General features: G+C 35.8%; 1 protein-coding gene across 10 annotated transcripts in view; it reads right to left on the minus strand.

Annotated features, from left to right (window-relative positions):
- The window catches only part of LOC115214989 (trafficking kinesin-binding protein 1), a 257960-nt gene that overhangs the window by 173096 nt on the left and 67902 nt on the right, over positions 1-16962 (minus strand). The window contains exon 1 of one of the 10 annotated variants that reach the window (XM_029784092.2): positions 8047-8374. The exons of the other annotated variants lie outside the window; for them this stretch is intronic. Within the exon in view, the coding sequence (XP_029639952.1) occupies positions 8047-8108 (62 nt within the window). The 5' untranslated portion in view covers positions 8109-8374. Of the gene's footprint in view, positions 1-8046; positions 8375-16962 lie in introns of those variants that run through there. 10 annotated transcript variants of the gene reach the window in all.

The raw sequence follows: 16962 nt of genomic DNA on the forward strand, positions 1-16962 counted from the left end.
CAAAAGTTAAACTCAAGTATCCACCTTGATCACAACAATTTCACAAGGAGCATTATAAAACCAAAGACATCATACAATAATAATAATAATAATAATAATAATGATAATAATAATAATGATAATAATAATGATAATAATAATGATATGGTGCTACTTTGGTATGCAATCTATGTGTCATAAAACTGCTTTGGTATATGATCTACACTTTATATTGTAATCTACAAGAAAAGCTATACTTAACAAGAACAGTTTTTCTAGCTGATGTTCATTTGATTCACTGATAAAATTAGTAAATTTGTTTCAAATTTGCTTCATTCTAATTTCTTTTTAATAATAAATATATAAAATGTATAAAAATTTTAATTATCTATTTTTTACTTTTCTAGCTGATGTTTCTTTGATTTGCCCATTTGTTTAATTTGCCAATAAAATTAGTAAACTTGTTTCAAATCTGCTTTATTTAAATTTTAAATAAACATATAAAAATGTTTTATTTAAGCCATAATAAATAAATGAAACATGTGGATCACATACTAAAGTAGAATTTGACTCTTGTAGATCATGTTGGTTACATAGATCACATACCAAAGTAGCACCTAATAATAATCCTTTCTACTATAGGCACAAGGCCTGAAATTGTTGGGGAGGGAACTAGCTGAGTACATCAATCCCAGTGTGTCACTGGTACTTAATCTATTGACCCCGACAGGATGAAAGGTAAATTTGAACTCAGAATGTAGAGACAGGTGAAATACCACTAAGCATTTCATCCGGCACACTAACAATCCTGCCAGCTCTCCACCTTAATAATAATAATAATATAAATTATGGTTTAAATTTTGGCACAAGGTCAGCAAGTTCAGGGAAGTGGGTAAGTCAAATGAGCTCAGTGCTCAACTGGTTTTATTGACTCTGAAAGGATAACAGGCGAAATCAACCTTAGTGAAATTTGAACTCAGAACGTGAAGACAGACAAAATGCTTAGCAGCATTTTGTCTGGCATGCTCTTGATTTTGCCAACTCACCACCTTAATAATAATAATAATCCTTTCTATAGGTGCAGGAGTGACTATATAGGCCACAGAAGTGGCTGTGTGGTAAGAAGCTTGCTTCCCAACCACATGGTTCCGGGTTCAGTCTCACTGTGTGGCACCTAGGGCAAGTGTCTTCTACTATAGCTTCAAGCTGACCAAAGCCTCGGGAATGGATTTGGTAGACAGAAAACTGAAAGAAGCCCATCATATGTGTGTGTGTGTGTGTATGTTCGTGTGTCTGTGTTTGCCCCTCCCCCCCACCATCGCTTGACAACCGATGTTGGTGTGTTTACATCCCTGTAACTTAGCAGTTTGGCAAAAGAGACTAATAGAATAAGTACTAGGCTTACAAAAAATGAGTTTTGGGGTTGATTTGTTTGGCTAAAGGCGGTGCTCCAGCATGGTCACAGTCAAATGACTGGAACAAGTAAAAAGAGTACCATAGGCACAAGGTCTGAGATTTTGGCAGTGGAACCAGTCAATTACATAGAGCCCAGTGCTCAGTTGGAATTATTTCATCAACCCTGAAAGGACGAAAGGCAAAGTTGACCTCAGTGGAATTTCCAAGAAGGAAACCTAACCATAGAAACTCTGCCTTGAATTTTGTCTTGTCTATGTAAGCATGGAAAAGTCAACATTAAAACAATGATGATGATGATGATATATATAACCTGTTGAAAGTATTCTTCATGCTTACAATCTAAATTCTATCTTAGCTGTATTGAAAACCCAGTCAACCTTTATTTTTAGTGTTACTGTAATGAGAAAATTTTTTATACGATACTGGTTTTACTGAATCACAATGAAAATCGACTACAAAAGAATTAATTTTCAAGGTTCCTCTTAATTAAGCAAAGTTAACAATGTACATTCTATCTGAATGTGAATACAGTTTTCTACACACCTTTCCCAGTCACCTGGCCCATTTTTCACACAACTTTTCAATGTCATGATCATTCGAAAGAAAGGTAACCCATAATGAATTCAAGGAAAGGGAGACATGTAGTTTATATTGTAAAATCTACCAGTCTAGCAATCACTTAAAACAACAAGGTTGTACACGTGAATATCATCATCAGCATTTTAATGTCCACTTTTCCATGATTGGATGGGTCAAACATAGTTAATTGAGATGAATTTTTTTAAAGCTGCATGCTCTCCCTGTCACCACTCCTTACCTGTTTCCAGGCACAGTAATATTTCCCGCACAGTCATATATATTTTCGCAGAATATAAGAGGAAATGAATAAGATTTATTTACAAAAATCACACAATATCAAGACAAAGAGATGCAAACATAGACACACACATGCATATACACACACACACACACACACACAAGATGGCTTTCCAGACAGTTCCTATCCACTCACAAGGCTTCTGTTGGCCAGGGGTTATAGTCAAAGACAGTTATCCAAAAGCATGATTCCTGGATTGAACAAGGCATTGTGTCATTAAACAAGGTGTTTCATTTCACATTCTTCCAATCTACTCACCCAGGTGCTGATGCAACCCTCTCTCCCCCTTAGCTGTCACAAGATTAATGGGTGAGAAGGGGGGTAAAGAGGGTACCTGCTCATGATTGTATGGGTACCTAAAACGGTTAGCAAAAGTAGGGTGTGTGCTATCAAATCATGCTCACTCACAAGTGATGCCTGAAATTTGTATAAGAGAAAACCTTTCGCCTTTTACTCGTTTCAGTTACTGGACTGTGGCCATGCCGGTGCACCACCTTCAAGGGTTTAGTTGAACAAATTGACCCCAGTACATATTCTATCAGTTTCTTTTACCGAATTGCTAAGTCAAAGGGATGTAAACAAACCGACACCAGTTGTCAAATGGTTAGGGAGACAATCACAAAGACACACACACACACAAAGTAAGCTTCTGCACAGTTTCTGTCTACCAAATTTACTCACAATGCATTAGTTGTCTCAGGGCTATACTAAAAGACACTTGCGTAAGGGGTCACACAGTGGGATTGAATCAGAAAGCACATGGTTGCAACGCAAGCTTCTTAACCACGCAGCCATGCCAGCACCTGGTTACAATTCTTACACAAGTCTTTAGTTTGGTTTCATTACTCAAATTCTTGTCATCAAAGATTCATGTTTTATCTTGGTAAGAAAAATAATCTCCAGTCAGGGGGAATCATGTATTAAATATCTTTATCAATAATAATCTAGAAAATAAACTTTCATGTTTTAGGTCACATTGACGCAATTCACCCTGCAACGTATGACCTTGTTGCAGCTGATATGTTATGAAGTTTTGACATACGTCTCAGTGAATGCAGCTGTTTGCAAATGGACAAGTTCACAACTGAGCTTATATGTTTGTCATCTTTTGACTTGATGCAGTCCTTGGACTGTGGCTATGCTGGGGCATCACCTTGGAGTGCTTATTCAAGCAACTCAACCCCTTATACTCTCTGTTACTCTTTTATTTGTTTCAGTCATTTGATTGTGGCCATGCTGGAGCACCACCTTTAGTTGAGCAAATTGACCCCAGGACTTATTCTTTGTAAGCCTAGTACTTATTGTATTGGTCTCTTTTGCCAAACCGCTAAGTTACACACTAGCATCAGTTGTCAAGCAATGTTGGGGGGATAAACACAGACACACCACACACACACACACACACATACACACACACACATATTATTGATTTTAATATTTCTATTATATGTAATTTTCTAGATGGTGGAATTTAATTGTTCCTTTTGAATTGATAAAAGGTGTTTTTTTCTAATTTTTATATATATATATATATATATATATATATTATATTTTGTGAAATTTGATTTAGTATTTCTAAATTGAATTTTTCCTTGTAAATTAGCAATAATATTCCCTAAAATAATTATTATATATATATATATATATATATATATATATATATATATATGACGGGCTTCTTTTAGTTTCCATCTAACAAATCCACTCACAAGGCTTTGGTCGGCCCGAGGCTATAGTAGAAGACACTTGCCCAAGGTGCCACGCAGTGAGACTGAGCCTGGAACCATGTGGTTTGTAAGCAAGTTACTTACCACACAGTCACTCCTACTTTTTTTTTTTTTTTTTTTTTTTTTAGAGTCTGGTACTTATTCTATCAGTCTATTTTGCTGAACTGCTAAATTACAGGGACATAAACATAGCAAAATTGATTGCCAAGCAGTAGAGTAGGTACAAACAAGAAAAGACTCATTCACACACACACATACACACAAACAAGGCTTCCACACAGTTTACATCTACCAAATTTACTCAGAGTTTTGGTCAAACTGGGAATAAAATAGAAGACATCAGTCCAAGGTGCTGCACAGTGGGACTGAACCTGAAACCACATGGTTGCAAAATGAATTTCATAACCACACAGAAAGGCCCGCATCTAGTGCAGCAATATCCCAGATGGCAGTACTTCTTTGATGAAAATATAGATAGACAGTTATTAACAAAGTTGTACAAAGTAGGTAATAGACTCCAGAAAATCACTTGACTTGCTGGAAATTGCAGCCAACTCTCCACCGAATTACACTTCCAGTGTTGACACATCAGATAATATAGTGTTGCATATTTCTAAAATGATAGGGTGGTCAGGACTAGAATAACCTTCACCAAATGTTACCAGAACAGTGTTGACTATGCTAAGCAATAACAGCCAACTGTGTTTGGAAATTTATCAGTTGCTAATTTATAACAAATATCTGAAACTGTCATAACATCATAAAGAGAAGATAAGATAAAGTTCAGAACTGGACACCTATTGTAGTCTTTCAAAATCAAAACATCATCATTTAACGTCCATTTACCATGCTAGTATGGATCGGACAGCTTGATAGGATCCAACAAGCTGCAGGACTACATCAAGCTCCAGTGTCAGCTTCAGTATGGTTTCTATGTTTGAATGCCTTTCCTAATGCCAACCACCTTAAAGTGTGTACTGGGTGCCTTTTTCTTGATACCAGCACTACTGAGGTTGCCAAAATAAGGAATAGAAAATGGAAGAGTCCCGACTGAGTAGGGTGTGTACTTGAGGGAGTATGAAGATGGCTTTATGCAAGGTGATGAGAGGCTAAAGTATGACTGAGGAACAAGCATAGGTGTCTTACTATGGAGAAGATACATGGCTACCCTATGTTATTTGCAGGTGAGTGAGAGTAGCTGAAAAGCAGAGATGATGGCAACAAGATGTTACAGCAAAACAAGGTACAAGAAGGTGAGTATAAGAGAGAATATGGACAATTGATCAGGGAATGAAGAGAGGGTAGTCTTTCACTTAGATTTTTACAGCTCACATACATTGGAGGCTTATAAGCAGATGTATGCATTTTGATATAAGTTTTAAGTGCATGGTGTATAAAGAAGAACATTTAATATTGTAATTTAAAGAATCTTATGATCTGTATGAGCGTAAAATAGTTTCATAAAGTATATTTCAATGTACAGTGGAATGAGAATCCTAACATTTCAAACTGGACCCTTTTTCAGTTTTTTTTTTTTTCACAATACACTGACATTATCCACCCCTTCTTTTAAATGTTATATATATCATGTATATTAGATCCATGCATATATTTTAGTAATAGACTCCAGTAAAATTGTATGTTGAAAGCTGTTTTTTTTTTTGGTTTGTTTGAGGAAAGAAGGATATGTGATATTGCATAAACAAAGAATGTAAGAGATAAAATTTTGGCACTGTATACACCAACAAGTTAGTTTGGCACAAAAACCATTGACTATTCTCACTGCTCTTCCATACTCTGCTACTAAACCACAAAGATGAGTAAAGATAAATGGTTTGGCCCTGACATGCTATAAAACCAGTGACAGTGTACCTACCAGCTTATGACTACCATTAAGAGACTACCACAATTCAAATGACATTAAAATTTCCTTCTAACATCACAAGGTCACTACAATTACCTTATGTTGTTAATATTTTCAATCCATTGAAAAAATGCACCCAGTATACACTTTAGGAAGGGCATCAAGCTGTAAAAACCATGCCAAACAGACACTGAATCACAATGCAGTCCTTGGGCCTTTGTCCAGCTCATGCTAGCATGGAATACAGATGTTAAATAATGATGATTGTTATACCAATATATATTTAGTAGGTTGTTCCCATAAAAAATACTAGATAAACTGTAACTTTCTAATTAATTATCAATAAGACAGCTAAAATATAATCAAAAGCAGGCATTCTCGAAAACTGAATAACAATAACTTCAATATAATCAACAGAGTATTTATTTTTGGTGTGTGTTTAACAACAATCTTTCGTTTCCTTTTTTTTTTTCTCTTCAACTACTGACTCCATTCTGATAAATAAAACTCAGTTATCAATATTTTGCGTATACACTTTACAATACTATCGATGTTATACACTAAAGAGTGTCAACAAGTTACTTTGGAAAAAAAAATGGTTAAACTCAAAATATTGGATTTTCACAAAAATAAAATTAAAATATTATTTCAACACACGGTTTCACATCAGGAAACTTGCAAAACAAATGTATCAATTCTATTCCATTTATTTTTAACTTTATCAATTTCCTAAATATCCATGTACAAATTTCCTTTTTAAGTAAGAGGTAATTAATTAATAAAAAAAAATTTCTGAGAGTCATTCAGAAGTGTATAAGTAACCGACTAATATATGATGTTTGGGAAAACATTTGATGAGTGAGTGATGACTCATACCCACACAGGCACGAAGACAAGGAGAAACTGTATGGTGCCCTCAAAATTCTAGATAATAAAGTTGAAACAGAAAACAACTTTGATAAGAAAGTTGAGAAATTTAAAAGAGGCTATTATTGATACGAGTTATATCGAAGGAACGCTGTAAAATTAATTGATTTTTGAATAGTGGTCACTGGCGTAGATTAACTCTATTAAGAAGGTTAAAAGCAAATATTTAGAGTAGAAAATTAATAGTTCTGTTATTAATTTGATTAAAAACGTGAAAAACTTTAAGTGATAGTAAACATCCAACGGAATCGTTAGATGAGTGGCATTTATTTGACTTTGGTGTTATCAAACAAACAAAATAATTGGGGTGGAGGAAAAATAACCTGGTAACTAATATCGTAAAACTTCTCAGCCTAAGAAAACCAACAAGAGAAGACATCAAAAACTTTTTCGATCGCTGAAGACAGTCTTCATCCAAGTGATATATGATCAAAGGCATTCCAGCCGAGACCATCCCACCATTTCTGTTCAGACAGTGTATACTAGGACACATTATCCAATGTATTCCTTTATTTTCATGGTATCATTTGACACCATAAAAATAAACAGGTCTATATAGAGGCCCCTATTTTCTATCTCAAAGCCTTTCCTCCCACGTCTAGCTTGGTGAATCGGTGTCAGTTATCTGCTTCAAAGATCTTTTATTCTAAAAGTGATAATATATGTGAGAAACGATCTTGCTTCCTCAATATAAATCTGGTTTTTCTTGCTACACACACAAGGATACATTGTTTAAACTAACTTTGTTTTACGGTGACACCGGTTTTAACATGTACAAATATTTTTATTAGCAATTATACAACCATTATATATATTAACAAAAAAATCTAACACATCCGAAATACAATAAGCAGTATTTTTAACCTTGACGAATGATTTGTGAATGATGTGTATGTGTGAGTGAGAGAATGAAAGAGAGGAGTGCAGAGAAAGAAAGAGAGGGGTGCAGAGAGAGAAAGTGAGGGGTGTAGACAAATAGGAAGACAGAGGGACAGAGAGAGGCGCACAGCGTGCATGTATATGAGAGAGGGAGTGGGAGAAAGAAACGATGTATAAATTTAGCAACTTTTTACGATATAGTTTTGGGGTTTCTTTTTCGACTGTATGAAAAATATAAATATAATAATAGTATCTGGAATCTAAGATTCTCGAGAACGAAACAAAACAGAACTATAGTTAGAAGAAGATTAAACTTTCTACAACATAATTGTGTAATCAGAATAAACATATAAATATATCAAACAAAAATATCTAACCTGTAAGGAATGGTGGGTCGGTTCCAAACAGCAACAGTGAGACTTAGTTCTTTTAAAGACATCGGGACGTTTAGCTGGCCCCACTATGCCATGGTAATCCAGCTCAATCGTATAAGGATAAAACTATAGTTACAACTTATTGTTCCAGCGGGGGGAAATCATCGTTGGCAAGTAACAAAAGTAAAGAGTGAAAACTTTGAACGAAGTTTAAAAAAAAAAAAAAAGAGAGAAATCGGTTTCTAAAAACGAACTGAAAGTTTTTATAAGTTTATATCGCTTGACATGACTTCTAAACCACGCCAAACTTGCAGTGATGGTTATGATGGTGAGAATGAAGGGGAAAAAGAGATGTAGGCGAAGTAGGAGTGTCGAGGAAATAGAAAGAGAGTAAGTGAATGAAGAGAGTGAAATATAGCCTCCCCTACAACCTCTACCGCCAAATTATCGCTTTACAGCCTCATGACGATAGTGGGTTATTAAAAGAGATTCTGAAACAGCTGGTGCGCGCGGCTAAATTAGAGTGCTTTCCCTTTCTAGAGAGAGAGCTAAATTTATATTTTACTCACTCTGGTTGTTGTCTATGTGCGGCAGTCAGTAAGGGGGGGAAAAAAAGACATAAACAAGAGCCTCTTCTGTTTCCCCTAGATTCCCAGATCGTAATGAACGTTTGTGTAAACCAAAAAAGGTTCACATGCTGTGAGTCAGCGAAGAGAAAGCGAGATTAAGCACACGCACCAGGAAAATAAAAAGAGAAAGAATATTTAAAGTTCTTCTTAATGCTCTTTGTAAGAGAAACTGCAGATGTTTCCAGTTAAAGCACCATTGAAATTAATTATGTTGAAATTATTTAATTAGAGAAAAATAACATTTATACTATTAAATGAACCTGTTTATTATTACATTATATTAACAATGTGTTTTAAAGGAAGGTAGATTTACGCGTTGTGAGCGAAGGTGAGTTCTAACATTTTGGGTAGGGATCTATTTAACCTTGAAACACACTTCTTCGAAGGGTTTGAACCGAAACATAAGGACTCATCTGTCTTCACATCACACGAGTTTATATGTCCCAAAAGTTCGTAAACACTTGCGAAAATTGAATTCTTACTCGCCAAGTACTAACAAAAACAACAAAAATTATTCCTCAAAATAAAGACCATTATTTTCCAAGACTTTCTACGAACTTTTGGGACAACCTTATATTATTTTGCAAATATAACAAGATTTACTACATTATGAAGGCAACAGGTACAGTGGATAATTTCCACTGTAAATAATCCTTTCTATTATAGGCACGACGCCTGAAGTTTTAGTGTGTGTGTGTGGGGGGTTAATAGGTCATCATCGACACTGATAGATGAAAAGCAAAGTCAAACTCGGCGGTGTATGAACTCAGAACACAAAGACAGACAAAATGCCGCTAAGCGTCTCGCCCGGCGCGCTAACGCCAGCTCGCCGCCTTGCCGAGAGTAATGAAAATAGTGATTGAAGTGCAGATATGCTTATGTGGTTAAGAAGCTCGCTTTGCATCCACATGGTTTTGAGTTCAGTCCCACTGCACTGCACTTCGGGCAAGTGTTTCTTACTCTTGGCCCGAACCGACCAATGCCTTGTGAGTGGTGAAATTTGGTAGCTAGAAACTGTGCGGAAACCCGTCGTGTGTATGTGTGTACGTATATGTGTATGGGTACTATATTTTATTGGAGAGATATCCCAATTTGGCATAGTTTCGGTTGTAGTAGCACAGATTTCCGTCGATTTCCGTAAAAAACTTTTATTTTTTTACATAAGTAATGAGAGCGAAAGAGACTAAGAGGAAGCGATTTTACGACGAGAAGGTTTCACTTTGAAATCGGCTGTGTGCGTTTGATGGGGTGTGGGAGACAGACAGTATGTTGTGTAAGTGAAGTGCTTCTGTTAGTGTGTGCGAAGAGACAGAGAGAGTAATGTGTGAAAGAGAGAGATAACTGATTTTTTTACTCGGTGTATGTGTATATGTATGTATGCATGTATGTGTGTGTGTGTGTATGTATCTATGTATGTGTGTGTGTTTATGTATGTATGTATGTATGTATGGCCGATTCATCGTATTTTTTACTCGGTGTATGTGAATATGTATGTCTGCATGTATGTGTGTGTGTGTAAGTACGTGTGTGTGTGTGTGTATGTATGTATGTATGTATGTATGGCCGATTCAGTGTTTACATTATTTCGAATTAAAACGAAAGATTACCTTGCGGCGCCTGTTTATGTAACAGTCTGCTATGTAGAAAATAATGAGGTTGACTCAATGGAATAATGACAGTGATCGAAGATATAGACAAAATTTTTTTTATTTAATCGTTATACATGCCTTGTCGACTGCTACTGTGCAGCCTTAATGTCTCTGTTGATGTGACGATGGTGAAATGGTAAGAAACAGATGGGAGAGTTATAAAATGAGGAGATATTCTTCTCATGAGAAAAGAGTTGCATTCAAAGGAAAAAAAAGTTAATAGTCTATAGAGGTGCACAGAAACTGGGTGCAAGCATGCATATATATGCATGTGTAAACATTGTGTTGTGCAGCAAAAGGAACGAACAGTACAAAATGTGTAAGGAAAAGTGACAAATCCGATTGGTAATGTTCTGTGTGAAAAGTCTATGCCGGCCATACATACATACATACATACATAAACACACACACATACATAGATACATACACACACACACACACATACATGCATACATACATATACACATACACCGAGTAAAAAAATCAGTTATCTCTCTCTTTCACACATTACTCTCTCTGTCTCTTCGCACACACTAACAGAAGCACTTCACTTACACAACATACTGTCTGTCTCCCACACCCCATCAAACGCACACAGGCCGACTTCAAAGTGAAACCTTCTCGTCGTAAAATCGCTTCCTCTTAGTCTCTTTCGCTCTCATTACTTATGTAAAAAAATAAAAGTTTTTTACGGAAATCGACGGAAATCTGATCTACGACATACGAAACTTCGCCCCCAATTTTTTAATGGTAATTTTTTAAAAATAGGGGTGAGATAACCAAAAAGAACCAGAACGGTACCTCTGTATGTATGTATTCCCCCTCTCCCACCCATCTACCGCTTCATAACCGGTGTTGCTTTGTTTCCATCGTCTTTGTTTACCAGTTCCTCGAAAAGAGAGCCGATAAAATAAGTACCAGGCTTAAAAAATAATTGCTGAGCTAAATTTGTTTCTAAACTCTTGAAAGACAATGCCTTATCATGGCTACAGTCCAATGACTGAAACAAGTAAAAGATGAAAGATGTATTTCAGACATTAAGTTACTGGAAATGTTTTAAGTAAGACAGACGTGGTATCAGTTATTCTTTTTTTACGATGTTATGTAAAGGTGATTTCAGTAAATATTTAGACCTTGTGAAGTTTAGTGAGTGGCAGCAACAGCTGAGGACAGAAGCTTCGTGCAATAGAGGAATTTCTAAGAATTTCTACAGGATCAACTAACAAGGAAGCCTACAAATGGATGCTTGATTTGCTAGAATGAATAGTTCTATCTCTGATGTAATTACTGATAGAGTATACAATTAGATACGAGGTTAAATAGATAGAATTTTGGGGGTGGCTTTTTTGTGTGTGTTCATCATCATCAGTTAATGTCCATTTTTCCATGCTGGCGTGGCCTGGATGGGTCAAGAGGAACCAATGAGGTAGAGGGTTGTGCTCAGCTCCAATGTTTTTGGCATAGTCTCTATGACTGGATGCCCTTTCTAATGCCAAACACTTCACAGTTTACTGTGTGCTTTTCTACAAGACACTTTTTTCAAGTACTAGTGAGGTCACCAGGTCCTCACAAAAAGAAACACTAAACTGCGAGGGGTATAGCACTGAAGGGTGTGGGAATATGATAGAGGGCACAGGAGCAAGTGTCATGCTGAGGTGGTAAATACATAACTTCCTGAGAGAAAGAGAGACAAACAGACAGATGGTGAGGGTATACTCTTAAGGTACAAGATGAATATGAGTGAAAGGATAGGGATGAAGGAGTACAAAAGGTGGGTGTGTAGGAAGTATGCATGAGGAGGCAACATTAACTGGTGAGAAAGTGTGAAGTCAAGTTTTCAGCAAACTTGTGTGTGTGAGAGAGAGAGAGAGAGGGGAGTAGGGAGGGAGACAGAAGCTAATATAAACATTGTACTTCAAATGAAGTACAATGGTGAAAATGTGCTGTCAATTGATGGTAGAAGATACTACCAGAAGAGGTTGGTTAAATAAAACTGGGAAAGAATTAGTGAGGTGAGATCTGAGAATGCTAGATCTGAAATATGAGATCATCATTTAACATTCGTTTTCCAAGCTGGCATGGGTTGGAAGGCTGCACTAGGCTCCAGTCGTCTGTTTTGACAGATGATAAAATCAAAACAAATAAGAAATTACTATATAGCAGAACCATCTAACTGATACTAAAACAATGAATATGCATACACATGCACAGAGAGCAAGTCAACCATATCGTCATGTCTGGATAGTTTGTCACACCTAACTGGTTCACATAAAGAAAAAAGAAAAACAAAAAACATATAGCCTACCTAAGTAACAATTATAATCACTAAATTATTTCTGGTTTTTCAGTGTACCAAGTAATAATGGTCTATTTATCTGTGTGACAAATTGTTTCTCTATCTGCATATATCAAAAGCAAAATTCAAGTTTCTGTCATGGCATATATTCGTAGTTCTTTGAAATGATAATCCAATTTGATGCTCTGTACCTATTTTAGTCACTGCATTATTTTTAGATGTTTGCTGCCAGCAATTTAGATCAGACTTTTGCAAAGATGTCATTGTAGCTCAGATAGCTGATTGATTATATTCGGCACCTTCATATTCTGTGAAGAAACTGATAAATCGCTGAGTTAGACAATTAGTTGTTGTTGTTTAACACTAGGCCAACTGTTACCTAATAAATCTATAATCAACTTCTTTGCTCTTCTCAGAGGAGTGTAGAACGACATTATCTAATGGATCTTTTTTCTTTTTAACCCTTTAGCGTTCAGATTACTCTGTCAAATATAATGCTTTTTCATTCACATCGTTTTGAATTAATCCTGCATTATCTTGTAGCTCTGAGAATTTGATGATGTGATGGTTTATTTTTAGGATGTCATTGTAGGATATGAGTGAGAGGCCAGATCTAGATGGTTTGAACATAAAAGAAGTAGAAAATTTGGGCCGGATATGGCCGGTTTAAATGCTAAAGGGTTAAGACAGTATGATTTAAGGGAATCTGCCTACTATTTCTAGCCACTCAAGTACCTATGTAGAGTCCCATTATTGGTCTTTAATGAAAGCTTTGTAATACTTGGTAATTCCATGTTGTCACTTTGATGTACGCTAGCTAAATGTCTAATTTGTCATGTAGTAATGATGCTATTGTCAGTCCGCTGTGTTGTGATGTATTTTAAACTAATTATGTTATGTTCCAGTCCAACTTAACTTGACCTTTGCTTAAATTTCTATTGGCTGTCACTGCTCAACACACACTGATGGGATCTTGGAAGTTGTCTCCTGTCAGCAGATGTGCAAGACATTTGCTGATGTTATGACACTTAACAAAAATAGATTTGCATAGCAAGTGGATATGATGTTAATAGCATGTCATACTTTCTCTCAGTTAATTAACTTGGTCAAACTGAAGTTCCAGATTAAGCAAAGGCTGTACCAGAGCAACTGGCTCTTAGAATGCAGCAATGAATACAAAATTTTTTCTTATCTATGTTCTGTAGTCATTAGGACATTTATAGCCAGTTTCAACAGATTTAGTGGAGAGGATGAGCAATAAATTAAACGCTTCCATTGGAAATGGAATTGCCGTAAAATCTCAACTGATATCCTCTTGCTGAGACAAAACCATTGATATTAATCAAAATGTAGGTAAACTCAACAAACTGATCATTGATTTATAACAAGAAAAATAATTAAAAATATAAAATGTGTTTTCGTTCATGCAATTTTTGTTACAATTATTAATAATAATTCTTTCTTTATTCTATCGACTCTGAAAAGATGAATGGCAAAGTTGACTTTGACAGGATGATAATAATAATCTTACTACTATAAGCACAAGGCCTGAAGTTTTGGGGAAGAGGGTTAGTCAATCACACCAACCTGAGTGCTCGACTCATACTCCAGCAGAATTTGAACATAGAATAATAATAATCATGATTTCTAATAAAGACAGAATATCATCAGCCTGTGGAACAAGCATTCTGTATCCTTATGTTTCATCAGCTACAAACAAAAAAGAAATTCATTGCCCACTTAGGACTGTCTTATAAGGAACAACAAATGATAAATTTTCTGTTTCCTGTGCAAAGACTTGTCAAACTGGAATTAATTAAAAGCATCGTTCATAATCCAGCTTGGTATGTTTTCAGAGACATTGTCTATGAGGAGAATCTTTCTTCCCTGGCAGTCACCAGTGGAGGTCGTACCACATTTGAATGTTAAATATAAGTACATATATTTTTATTATAACAACAACATCAATAATAATAATAATAATAGTAACAGCTTCTCCGTATGACTGTGCCAAAAGTAATATTTATTTAGAGAAAAAAAAATAAAAGGAAAATAAACCATTCCATTGGATTCCTGGTTGGTATATGTGGTTCTTGAAAAACAGTGAACCATCTAAACTAAGACAAATATCAGACAGATACAGGCATAGGCATGGCTGTGTAGTTAAGAAGTTTGCTTTACAACCACATGATTTGAAGTTCAATCCCACTGTGAGTGGATTTGGTAGAGGGAAACAGAAAGTAATCCCAAGTGTCAAAACCATAGTGATATCTGTTTGAACAACTGATGATGGGATGCACATGTTATACTCAATTGTGAATTTCTTATATCTTAGGCTCATTATTTTGGGTTGTCTTCATTCTTGTAAAGCGGAAAGTGTTTGAAGATTCATAGTCTGTGGGGATTACTTATTTTGGAATTGTATCGTTTTCTTCATAGGTAACCTAATTAGGCTTAGACAATGCTTAGATATTGGTATCTAGTTTTGGAAGGTTTTATAGCATGCACACACACATGATGTAAGTGTTTGTGTCTCCTGTTATAGGTGTAAATGAGTGTCACTGTCATACAAGCAGGGTCTTTCATTTCCAATATTCTACAAAACATGTCTGATCATGTAGAAATATTATCTTATTTGGAAACAAGTGAGGGTTGGCAACAGGAAATGCATCCAGCCAGGTAAAATCTGCTTCAACCAACTCCATCAGATCCATACAAACATGGAAGAAGAGTGGATGTTAAACCAATGATGATGAGAGACAAAAAAAATTTTTCTTACTTGTTAGACATCAATGTAAAACAAACTAAAATTGATAATTTAAACATACATAACTAATAATATAACAACAAACTGCTGTTTCTGAATATATATCACATACAGCCACCAGCATTTATTACTGATATCATCTGTCAAATCCACTACACTGTTTATTCTTTAACTTTCATCTTTTACAGGTTTCAGTCATTTGACTGTGGCCATGCTGGGGCACCACCTTGAATAAATTTAGTCAAATGAATTAACCTCAGTACTTATCTTAAGCCTGGCAGTTATTCTGTTGGTCACTTTTGTCAAACCGCTGTTACAGCAGAGACATAAACAAACCAACACCAGTTATCAAGCAGTGGTTGGTGACAAAAATCACACACACATATTATATATATATATATGTATATGTATATGTATATGTGTGTGTGTGTGTGTGTGTGTGTGTGGTGTGTGTGTGTGTGTGTGTGTGTGTGTGTGTATGTATGTATGTATGTATGTATGTATACACACACACATACACATGATGGGCTTCTTTTAGTTTCTGTCTACCAAATCCACTCACAAGGCTTTGGTCAACCTGAGGCTCAAATAGAAGACACTTGTCCAAGGTGCCATGCAGCAGGACTGTTAAACAATATATTTTAATTAAAAAAATGATAGGGTAGTGGCCATAAATATTTATATTGTAATCATCATCATCATATAATGTCCATTTTTCCATGCTTCCATAGTTCAGACAAAATTTATTGAAGCAAATTTTCTACAACTGGATGCTCTCCCTGTCACTAACCCTCACTTGTTTCCAAGCAAGCTAGTAATGCCAGTGACCCAGATATGTTTTTCCATGGATGACTGAAAATGAACACTAATTGAATACCGCTAACATACAAGACAAGGGTACTCACATACGTGAACTGCACAGGCACTCTGTTGGTTATGCTGATGAGGGTTCCAGTTGATGCAATCAACAGAATAACCTGCTTGCAAAATTAATGTGCAAGTGACTGAGCACTCCACAGACACACACTACCTTAATATAATTCTCAGGGAGATTCAGTGTGACACAGAATGTGACAAGGTTGGCCCCTTTGAAATACAGGTACAACTCATTTTTGCCAACAGAGTGGACAGGGGCAACACGAAATAAAGTGTCTTACTCAAGGACATGAATGTGCCATCAGGAATTGAACTCATGACCTTACAATCATGAGCTGAATACCCTAACCACTAAGCCATGTGCCTTCACACATAAATACACACAGACAGACATATAGGTAAACGGATATAAACAACAGGCTTCTTATAGTGTCTGTCTACAAAATCCACTCACAAGGCTTTGATCAGCCCAGGGTTATAATAGAAGATATTTGCTTCTTTAATGTGAGAATAAAATAACAGCTTAGTTTCACACAACAAAAAAAATATTTGTTGGTTTCATTAAATGAAACCTTATCATTACAACACCACTATAAAACACGCTGTTATGCTGAAATACTCGAGATAATACTGGTAATGATTTCACCAACTAACAAACAATAAACAATAGATGCGGGGGTTTCTATTAAAATATAGTTTAAG

The sequence above is a fragment of the Octopus sinensis genome, linkage group LG8 (assembly GCF_006345805.1).
Source record: "Octopus sinensis linkage group LG8, ASM634580v1, whole genome shotgun sequence".
NCBI lineage: Eukaryota > Metazoa > Mollusca > Cephalopoda > Octopoda > Octopodidae > Octopus > Octopus sinensis.